This window comes from Carex rostrata, chromosome 3, assembly GCF_964058835.1.
Source record: "Carex rostrata chromosome 3, lpCarRost1.2, whole genome shotgun sequence".
In the NCBI taxonomy this organism is placed as follows: domain Eukaryota; kingdom Viridiplantae; phylum Streptophyta; class Magnoliopsida; order Poales; family Cyperaceae; genus Carex; species Carex rostrata.
In genome coordinates this window covers 6,559,882-6,570,816 of record NC_135920.1, presented here as the reverse complement: position 1 = coordinate 6,570,816, position 10,935 = coordinate 6,559,882, and the positions used below count along the sequence as shown (strand labels likewise).

At 32.7% G+C, this 10,935-nt stretch overlaps 1 protein-coding gene across 5 annotated transcripts; it reads left to right on the top strand.

The window, feature by feature from the left end:
- Positions 1-6,158: 6,158 nt before the first annotated feature.
- Positions 6,159-9,551, top strand: LOC144551174 (deSI-like protein At4g17486). 5 transcript variants are annotated; one of them, XM_078299039.1, is made up of 6 exons: positions 6,159-6,596; positions 7,471-7,685; positions 7,967-8,254; positions 8,388-8,585; positions 8,767-8,829; positions 9,057-9,551. In XM_078299039.1, coding segments are annotated over exons 1-5 (765 nt in total). In that variant the 5' UTR covers positions 6,159-6,594; the 3' UTR covers position 8,829; positions 9,057-9,551. The 5 variants fall into 5 exon arrangements, 3 of the variants coding, with proteins under 3 accessions (XP_078155165.1, XP_078155164.1, XP_078155163.1); XM_078299038.1 differs by having other exon boundaries at positions 7,468-7,685; XR_013510773.1 differs by having other exon boundaries at positions 6,257-6,596; positions 8,767-8,925; positions 9,057-9,191.
- The last annotated feature ends 1,384 nt before the right edge of the window (positions 9,552-10,935 follow it).

The following is a 10,935-nucleotide window of genomic DNA, read 5'->3' as shown; positions in this document are numbered from 1 at the left end:
TTTAGTAGTCATTACTGTTCTATTATTCAGGGTATGGCCCGCTCCTCACAGGGTGGTCCGCTTGTGGTTTGGCCCGCCTCTGTGGCGGGCGGTCCGTTTGATTTTTGGGCCGCCCCAGGCCGAGGTAGTTGGGTTATTTTAAAAAAAAACTGTATTGAAGGTTATTTTTAAAATTTTGTTTATTTTCTGGGGTATTAATAAAAATGGCCGGCTGCTATCTCTTAAAAATATAAACAAAACAGAGCATAAAAAAATCTAAAACATTATTTTAGATCTATGAAAAAAAAAACCTTAAACTCTACTTCACTAAAAAAATTAAGAACCACAAGATATCAACATTTTAATAATATTCAATATTCAACAAAGAGAATGGTGGTGACATCCACTAAAAAATTGATTTTATTTAAATTAAAAAAGTTTGAGGCAATTAGAAATTTCTGAGTATAGACTTTTTACAGATACTTAAAGTTGAAAGACTTAATTTTATCTTTTATGTTAAAAAATTTGGGCCAATTATTAACTATCATTAATCTGAAAAAACAACACATTCTAAAACATTAGTATACATTTAGTCCGAATTTAGTCCGATCATAACCAACAATCATAATATATCACTAATATCGTGACTGTGCGTTGCAACAGAACATTATAAAATAGAATAAAATATCAATAGACTTTTTTATTTAACATTCACACAAAATAAAAATAAATATTTAAATGAGAATAAAAGACAAAAAAAAATGAAAATCCAAATAATAAATAACAATATAAGAAACAACAACAAATGAAAAAAAGGGGTCAAATACAACATGAAAAAAAATCTTGAAGTATCATTGCGATTTAATATATAATTTTTTTCACAAGCAAGACATGTCATTAAACAATTTAAAAGAGAAATGATCTGTAAAAAAATAAAACTGAAAAAGATATGATTAAATGATTCAAATAAGAATTTTCTCTTCATATATATTCTTGATGAAAACTATTTTCACAATGAAAATTTATCTACATATCATTTCTCTAAACGTAAGTTCTAGATATTATTTATTTTCTCTCCAGATTGAAAATATATGATTGTTTCTGTCAACACAAGATCTGCTATTTATCTATTCACAAAAATACAGTAGTCCTGAACAAAGGCCGAATTAATTAGAGATGCTTCATCACCTTGGTAATTTAATTTCTTTTAATCATGTATATTAAAATTTAAAATTTAATCATGTATATTAAAGGGACTTGAAGGAGTGAGTTTCAGACAGAAGCGCGAGGAAGCTAGCGATTCACGTACTAAGTAGTAGTTAGAGATTATTTAGAGGTAGTATGGTCTTAAGTCATAGAACTAGAAATTTGGAGTCAATGATGTAAGCTTAGAACTTTTACCCATATGATTGATAATTTAGGTAGAATATAGTTAATATTAGTATTATTACTATCACTATCACTTTTATTTTTATTACTACTTTACCACTACTTATCTTTATTTTATAATTGTGATTGAGTTTCATTTCTAGCCTACTTTAACTTGTTTGAGACTAAAGGCTTGATTGTTGTTGTTGTTGATGTATATTAAAATTTTAATTATAATTTATTTCGAGTTCTCATATAATCAAGCATCCATAACCGGATCCAATGTATACTGCGGCGGCCGGGGGAGAGAGGCAACTATCCTCCTTAGATTTTGAAAAATAATTTGATTTTATAGGTTTATATTAATTTGTCTCATGAAAATTAATTTTGTCCTTCTGTTAAATATGTAGAAGAACACTATTTTGTTGTTTTTTATTATGTAAAAGAATACTTTTGTTATTTTTATCATGCAGGAGACTAATTAGTTAATGAATTTGAACTCAATTCATGTTCCACTATGACATAAATTCTGAATTCGTTTGTATTAGTGTTCCTCATAAAATGTTATTTATGTGCTAATAGAATTTCACATGATGATTATGGAGACTTGGAGTTCAAACTCCACAACCACATGTTATACATTTTACTAGTATCGTGTCTGTGCGTTGCAACGGGAACATATTATAAAATTGAATAGAATACAAAGAGACCTTTTTGTTTGACGTTCACACAAAATTAAGAAAAAATATATCTAAATGAAAATAAAAGACAAATGAGAAAAAATAGATATCCAAATTATAAAAAACAACAAATGAAAACAAACAGATCAAATATAATATGAAAAAAATTCTCGAAGTATCATTGCGATTTAATATCTAATTTTCTCCATAAGCAAGACATGTTATTAAATGATTTAGAGGATAATTAATATGTAAATAAACAAAATTAGAAAATATATGATTAAATAATTTAAATAAAGATTTTCTCTGCATATGTATTCCGATCAAAAAGATATGATTGTTTCCGTCAGTACAAGATCTGCTATTCATCTATTAACAAAGATACAGTAGCCCTAAATAAAATTCAAAAATTTATGATAGTTTTCATTTTCATTGTCGAAATTATAGAGGAATTGGAGAAATGAAATGGAGGAAGCAGAAAAATAAGGAAATAATTTAATTGCAGGAATTTGAGATAGTTGTAAAGAGAAATAAGGAAACGAATCGCTAAGGATTCTTCAATTTTAATAGTGACAAACTATGTAGCAGTTCTTGTTGCGAGTTTGTTTTTAACTAAATTTAGACTTCTACACATAAAACAAATGTATTTAACCAAAAGAAGACATATTATGTGATTGAAGACCTGATATTCAATTTAAAAATTTATCTTTCAATCTCAACCGTTGGCGGATCAGAACAACTATGTACATAATATAAGAATGGAGATAACACTAGTTCCATCCTTAAGCCCACACATAATACTATTTTATTGAATTTCTCGAACTTAATATTATAAAATTTATTATAATTAATTTTATAATATTTTATTTTTCTGCCTTTGTTCTATAATATATTACACTGACATGTAATTTTTTTTTAATTGCTTCAATTATGGAGTAGAACTAGGGTGTTCTTAAGTTCACCAAGTCTCTTAGTAAACTCAGGCTTGGTGAATTCAAGTCTAAACCCGTAAAATCGGCTTCAAATGATGAATCTGAATCGTTGAAACTTGCCTACCTTACGAGTGATGTGTCTACATGTAAAATTTTTAAATATTCGAATTAATTTTGTATAAAGTCAATCGGTCAAAATTAGAATGTTAATAAATTAATTTTAATGCATTCATTTTTTGAACGTTTTTTTACCACTTGACTTTATACTAAATTAATTAAAAAAATAAATTTTCACATGTAGACGCATCACTCGTAAAGTAGGCGGGTTTCAACTGTTCGAATTTCTCATTTAAAGCCGATTTGATGGGTTTTATACTCGAGTTCATCAAGAGAATTAGTGAACTTAAGAACACTCTAGTTCTGCTCTCAATTATGACTTATGATTCATACCATATCTAATACACTTTCACCACCAAAGTCATTCACATCTTGGAAAAATTCATTCCAAGTGGTTTTTTATTAAGAGCCAAGGATACACTACAAAAAAACCATGAAAAGAAAACACCTCAATATCTTCAAAATGAATGTTATCCAGCTTGATTGACTGTACACAAGGTACATTCTACGGGGCCCACCAAAAATGAATGTTAAAACTCAAAATATGACCATTTCAAGAAAGAGATAGGAAGGGAAGAGCACACACTAATCAGGAGACATTTCTCAATGATTATTAGTTTATCACGGAATCGTGTTCACCACGATTTTGACTTAATGAAGAATTTTTACTAGGCCGGCTTTCATTTATTGGGGAATATTTTATGTATATTCCTGGAAAACTTAGAAATTATAAAATTTTCCTTCTAAAGTTCATATTATTAATTATGTTTATCTTTTCAAAATTATCCAATTTATTACCTTTTCTATTAAACTCGTTTTAATTTATGAAGTTCTTATTTTACTCTTTATTGAAAAAGAAATATGTAGCAAGAATAAGAATGAACAATCTTCTAATTTACGCACACATAGGGTTGCAAACAGATTGGATAGTGATAAAACTAGGGCTGTTAAAAAAGCTCGCAGCTCGTGGCTCGTCTCTAACTCGCTCGCTAGTGGACCGAGCTGTTAACGAGCCAGCTCGGCTCAGGCTTGGGCCAAAATAAACGAGCTGAGCCAGGGGTCAGCTCAGACCGGGCCAGCTCGGCTCGTTAAGCTACAGTGGATTTAGGGTTTAGTCCCGTATAATTTTAAGTCCAGTCTCATTTTCAAAGGCGCAATTATGCAAAATTGATGTATTTTCGGTTTGGGAAAAAAGGATATGGGCTTTAGTTGCTTGAAGATGTGCCTGCTGGACGATTTCTTAAATTTTTTGAATGGGCTTTTTTATTTTTTTATTTTTGAATTTGTATAATAGCAGCCCAATAAAGCCCAGCGAGCCACCTCGTCAGCTCGCGAGCTAGCTCGGGCTGGCTTGTCACAAGCTGAGCCAAGACTTTTGGCTCGGGACCCCTAGGTCCAGGCTCGGGCCAGAATTAACAAGCTGAGCCAAGGCCCAGCTCGTTTACAGCCCTAGATAAAACCACATTCGTATCAGTTTGAATTTTTAGGATATTGATCGGATATTAACAAATATACACATAATTTTTTTTTCATAATACATATTAAACTATATGGTACATATCTACTATTTATATGCGAATAATGAAAATTTAAAACCATATGTGTATCTGTATGCACATGGATATTTGAATATCAGATATCTTTATTTAATTTTCGGATACATATTTGGATATGGATCTGGATACATACGGATAATATCCAGTTCGTTTGCACCCCTATGCACAAACAAGTATATACTTAAATGTCATTGTATATGCATAGTAATAGGATTAGGGCTAGACTTTCGAACTATGAGAATCAATCACATAAAACCTATAAAGAATGAGGATCAATTTTGAAGTATCATAACATTTTACTCTAAATTATATAGAAAAACATACATATATACAATTTTTTTTTCAAAAAAATATGGGGATCAATTATCCATTTTTTGTTCTTAAGTCTGCCCCTTCGTAGTAGAGAAATGAAACCGTTTGTCCTCATAAACGGGTCAATTAGGACTTATACACAAGTGACACTTTTTCTTTAATAAAGAATAAAATGAATACTTTATAAATTAAAGTTAGTATTAGTACTAAAACAATCATTTAGATAAAGTTGTGAATTTTTAAATTTTAGTAGGGTGAATATGATTTTATGAATTTTAGAAGAAAAAGAATACTTAATTTCAATTTTTTTGAGGAATACTTGAATTCCACCTAAATTTATTTACATTCTGATTCCCTGGACAGTCTGTACCCATTCACAGCAATCCACCTGTACTGTCCCCAGTTTCCTACTAACCCAATTCTTTAAATAATTTATTTCATCTCATTAAAAAGTGTATGTAATGTACAACAACCAATCTCTCACCTCCACATGCAAATCATTCGAGAAGTTCGTTCGTTTGCCTAGCTTTACTATTATATAAGATTCAGACAGCTTTTAATTTTCTATAAGATTTTGTCGTCCTTATTTAACTATTTATTTTCGCTGAGTTGTTGTTGTTTTCTAATTCTGTAAAGCAAGAAGTAAATTCAGAGTCGCGTGAAAAACAAGCTCACGAGGAAAAAAAGACGATGTAAAAAAAACAAAAAACAAAAGATAGACGAGGAGGAGGACCACAAGAAAGAACAAAAAAATATCGGATGGATTTGTCTGAAGTTAAATTTAAACCAAAATAACAAAATATAAAATTATAATAATCTTTTTAATTGTTATTTATTTTCTATACAGTTTTGTCAGACTGGCATAAATTGAATCATCGAATAATCATAAATTTCATTGATTTTCTTAATTTCTCTTTGAACTTTTCTTCCTAATATAATTAAACAATCAAATGATCAATACACCTCCTGGATTGACCCTTTCAGATGAGTGTAGTTGATAACATGAACCCGTTGTAACTTCCAATATGTTTAAAAAAGGAATCAAACGGACAGGATTGAAGTTGAACTGTTGAAGCTTAATTATTACAAACAAAGTTATAGCCGAATGGATCATCTTCAATGAATACCGAAGCTGTACTGGTCCTCCAGTCCATTCTGCCCGTCTGATTGAGATCAGACTGCTAAAGTTTACTTCATTCTTTGGCTCAACGATGCAAGTGAGGTAAGGACATATTTTCCATTCTTATTTGTGCAGAGGATCAAATAATCAGATGATACGAATTCCAGAAATACAGTGGCTGGCCTACAGACAGGGAAAAGAAAGGATTTAAGAAAAGAATTAAAGAAAAGACAACGCAAAGAACCAATCACTCTATCTCTTTCTCACGAGAGAGAAGAAAGAGAGAGAGAGAGTCTCCGGAGAGGTGATTTGAAACCCTTTCCCCTTCCCGTGGGGTTTCTTGAAGATTTTGTTTTCTTGCTTCAAATCTCGTACCCACTTGCTTTTCAGCTTTTCAAATCTCTCTTTCTCTCTACTGTTTTCTTCCTTGGAATAGCTTATTACCTATACCTCATCCAGCAATGGTGTTTTCCCACTTGTTCGGAGGAGGCTTTCTTCGTTGCTGAATTAGTTTGGAGCACTTTATCGTAATGTAAGCCTTAATTTCACCCTTTTCTTTGTAAAAGTTTTTTTTTTTTTGAGCTTGGAGAGTCTGTTTGTCCTGGATCTGCTAAATTTAGCTTAATTTGGGCTATAAAGTTGGGTTCTTTTAGTGATTGAGTGAGGAACTACGCGCATTTTTAGCTTGTATTTTTTTTTTTCGGTTGTTACATGCGTTTAAATCCTCCCAGCGGCGTACTGGATCCAAAATTTCGTCTTTTTTAATTAAACTTAAGAATTGTACTGAGCTTCTTTTTAAGTACGATATCATCAGATCGGAAGGTTTTGTAATTTTTTGCATAATCTTGAAAGCCTCTCAGATATTATAATTGAGCTGCTACGCTACCTTGTTGTAGGTTTTACTTATTCACCTTTTTTGAGAAACCTAATAACGGGGTTTAAAATACTGTGAAGGTCTCTTTTTTTCTTTTGTTTCTTTAAACTTGGTTGTCGACTAGAAAGGAAAGGTAACTCCAATTATTTGAACAGTTGAACTTATAGTCAAAGGGTAGTTGCTGGTTATTACTTTAACTTGAAATAGAGTAAGGTCAATAGCAGGATTGATTGGCATGAGTTAATTTGATAATTAGGTATCCCATATTGGTTTTCAATTTCCATTAACAATGCCCGACCAGGATCGACCAATAGAGGTGTAATTAATTGCCCCCGTGCAGTGAATCACGTTATATCTATTTTGGGGTTTTCCAGTTGAACTTAAGTATATTTATAGTGCTTTGTTGCTTTACTTGTGCAGTAGCTCAAATGTATATCAGAACTTCACAATTTCATAGACTCTGTTTATTTATTGTTTCTTTCATAATTTTAGATTGTTAGTTTTACTTTTTTCTTTAATTTCGTGGTAGTAGGAAAATGACTTTGAAGTCAAAGAAGGAAAGCAGTTTCTTAATGCCCCTCAATCTACGGACGAAATCGGCATCTCGTTTTTGTATGTTTTCCAAGGTGCGGTCAGATGTCCAAATGTCAGGAACTTCACCAGTCTATCTAAATGTGTACGATCTAACACCGATGAATGGCTACATTTATTGGGCAGGCCTTGGGATTTTTCATTCCGGGGTTGAAGGTATTACTTATTTCCTCATTGTCGCGTATAGGTCACATGCATTGCATGCCTCATTGAAGGAGTTACCACCAGATTATGGCAACATGCATCCCACACGGGTCATGGAATGACACTAACGTGGTAGTGACAATATGTCCTGTATGGCACAGAGCCACTGAGTCTGCTGGTGAACTTTTCATTACTATTTTTTGTTTCCTTAATTTTACTAAAGTCTGTGGAAGTTGTATTTCACTATATTGTCTCGAAACATTTTTAAACATGAATTCTCTTTTTCTAATCAGTACATGGAGTAGAATATGCATTTGGAGCACATGACTATCCCATAAGTGGTGTATTTGAAGTTGAACCCCGTCAATGCCCTGGGTTCAGATTTAGAAAATCAATATTTGTGGGAAATACCAGCCTGGACCCTCTTCAGGTTAGAGAATTTATGGAGCATCAATCAACGAACTACAATGGTGATAGTTATCATTTAATCATCAAGAATTGCAACCACTTTTGTGAAGATATCTGTTTTAAGCTGACTGGAAAACCAATTCCAAAGTGGGTAAATCGGCTTGCAAGAATAGGTACGTCATTTTTCAGTTTATTGTTCCATAATATGGTATGGTCCTAATTTCAAATCTGAAATCAGCTTCCAGAAACCGAACCTGAGTAATATTTTTTTTATACTAAGATGCACTTGTGATTTGCAATATGCAGGTCAAGTTTGCAACTGTGTACTTCCTGAGTCGCTAAAGATAGCTGCAGTGCATCAGGACCCCATCTGCCAAACTGACGAAGAAGAAGACAATGAAAAACGAAGGTTGACAGGTGCTCTCAGCTGCTTCTCCTCCATTTCCCTGTGTCCACGCCAGCTGTCCTCCTCTCCTTCTCTCTTCATGCGCTCCCCTTCCAAAGGTTTATTAATCAATCAATTGCTCTTAAATGATCAAATCTGATACAGAGTATTAATTTATTGCTATACTTCATTTGTTCTTAACTCGGCCACACGAGCATGTATTTGCATCATAATGCTTAATTTAAATTAGTGCATGGAGATGGACAGAAGGTTAATTTTCTTATTTGTATTTCTTACTAGGTCCGGCAGCCCCTTCATGGGATTTGACAAGATCGAGCTCTGCTTGCTTAAAGGACAGCTGATGTATAAAATTTTGACCTTTCATCTCTTTTCCCTACTTTTGTGTTCTATGGTTGGTGATAGCTGTGAGCTAGTGGTCTGGTATTTCATAAATTAGAGGTGCGGGTGAACTTTTTTATTTTTATGAGCCACTTTTGGCACTGTACTTCTAACTTCGGCCATGTTATTTTTAGGGATACTGAGATCTCCTTGACTTCTTGTATCAACTTCTTTGACCTTTTTTTTAACAGAATTAGGGCTGGATTTGACTGATTGAAATATTAAAATGAAGGCAATCTGAATACAAAAACTCAAGAGCTCAGGCGGTAATGTCCAACGTTAGAATTATTTTTGGCAGCCTTTCTGAAATTCACTGTTATTTTTAGAGACACTCCAGAGCTGGATTTGACTGGTTGGTTCATAATTGTAGACAAAATTTGTAAAGGGTTGTGGGCCAAATGTACTTTTTAGTTCTCTTGTAACACCCAGTTGCAAAGAAATGTTAGGTTCATGTACAAATAGTATGAATTCGCAGTGCTTAGTTTAAGATTTCTAGTGTCTGATTAGTAATTTGAGAAGTATTCATTATTGTGGTGATGTTATCAATTGTAATTCATTTTTTTCTGCTAACTTGATCGTATTCTGATGTTTTTGGGCCATGTCGGCTATGGGCTGGTTTTCGTAACTTGGATTGAACAAGATTTCTTTTTTATGGTTTTCTTAAATTTATGATGATTTTCTGTTAACTCTGCTTTTGTTTGGTACATGTATTAAGAAAATTAAAATTTTAAGTTTATACATATCAGTTACATTAATCTGTTGCTAAATTACAATCATAAAAAAAAAAATCCAAGCCTTGGTCTAATTGAAACAAGTATATTATAAAAAATGACAACCAAAGAAATATATTTTGAGTTGATAAAAGCATAGATTCTTATTGGTGTTTGGTCGACCTCGCCACGTGGCACTCCATGGATCACTAATACATGGTCCACATAAGTCGATCTTGTCGGCCACTGTAGAGGTACACCATTTATCCATGCATGATGGATGCATTATACTAATCAATCATAGAGGTGAAAGAAAGCATGCACTTGAGCGATTCCTTTCAGCTTGTACAACACACTGACGGCTGTAGCTTTAAGGGAATATATTCCCCTGCTCTCCTCTAAAAACTTCTTTTATATATAAATTTCTGTCCGTTCAATCCCTGCTAATTCACGGTATCATATTTCCGTGCTGGTCTTTTATACGTCAGCATTAAATGCCCAAAACCCTGATGTTGAAAACTTCATAATTAGAGCAAATAAATATGCTTTCAGTCAGAAAAGAAAAATTAAGAAACTATAACTTGTGTACTTAAGCAAACATATCCTTTTTATTTTGAGAACGTTGCTTTTCTATGGTTATCAACTTTATACAGTCTCTTAAGCAACAAATTCCATCCTTATTCGACACAGATTGAAGCGTTTTAATTAAATTAAGATAACAAGTTGTTGTCAAATGCGTCGTCTGCTTGAAAGTCAAAACCCTTGGAATAAGTAGATCTTCTCAACTGTAGCAGATTACTAATTCAATTCATTTTAGTAATATATGCAAAATAATAGTACTTAGGCCTGTGAATTAGAAGCTAAGCATGCATTCTTCTGTGCTATTTACTTGATGAATAACAAACACATGATTAGATTAATATTACCAGCAATTTTTGCATTGCAGAACCAACAATAGCAAAAGTTCTCTAAAGAGCTTCATGTTGAAGCCAAGTACCTCAATAGATCTACCTGAAGTAAAGCAGGATGACTAAGAAAAGTGATTAGGATATCTGTCAGCAAAAGCCCAAGGATTGATTCTTCAATTAATTTTATAGCTCATCAACAATTTAAAAAGCTTCCACACAACAAAAAAACAACCATCTTTTGCAACAGCGATCGCCAATAATAATCATAGAGCAATGACATGTGCCCATAAATATTCTCATCCTATTTTCTTTCCACCTCAATCAGTCATTGCTTATATTCTAAGTATATCTTTATGCACAGATAAAAACCATTGGGTTTTCAGACACGGTTATTACACGCATACACGGTTGTTAGAGCAGGAAGACAAGCTTCTGGTTCACTAAAGTGAAGC

Coding starts and splice junctions, on each gene's coding strand:
- LOC144551174 (XM_078299039.1), top strand. Junction 7,686..7,966: donor TTTTCATTCCGGGGTTGAAG/GTATTACTTATT, acceptor TTTTCTAATCAG/TACATGGAGTAGAATATGCA. Junction 8,255..8,387: donor AAATCGGCTTGCAAGAATAG/GTACGTCATTTT, acceptor TGCAATATGCAG/GTCAAGTTTGCAACTGTGTA.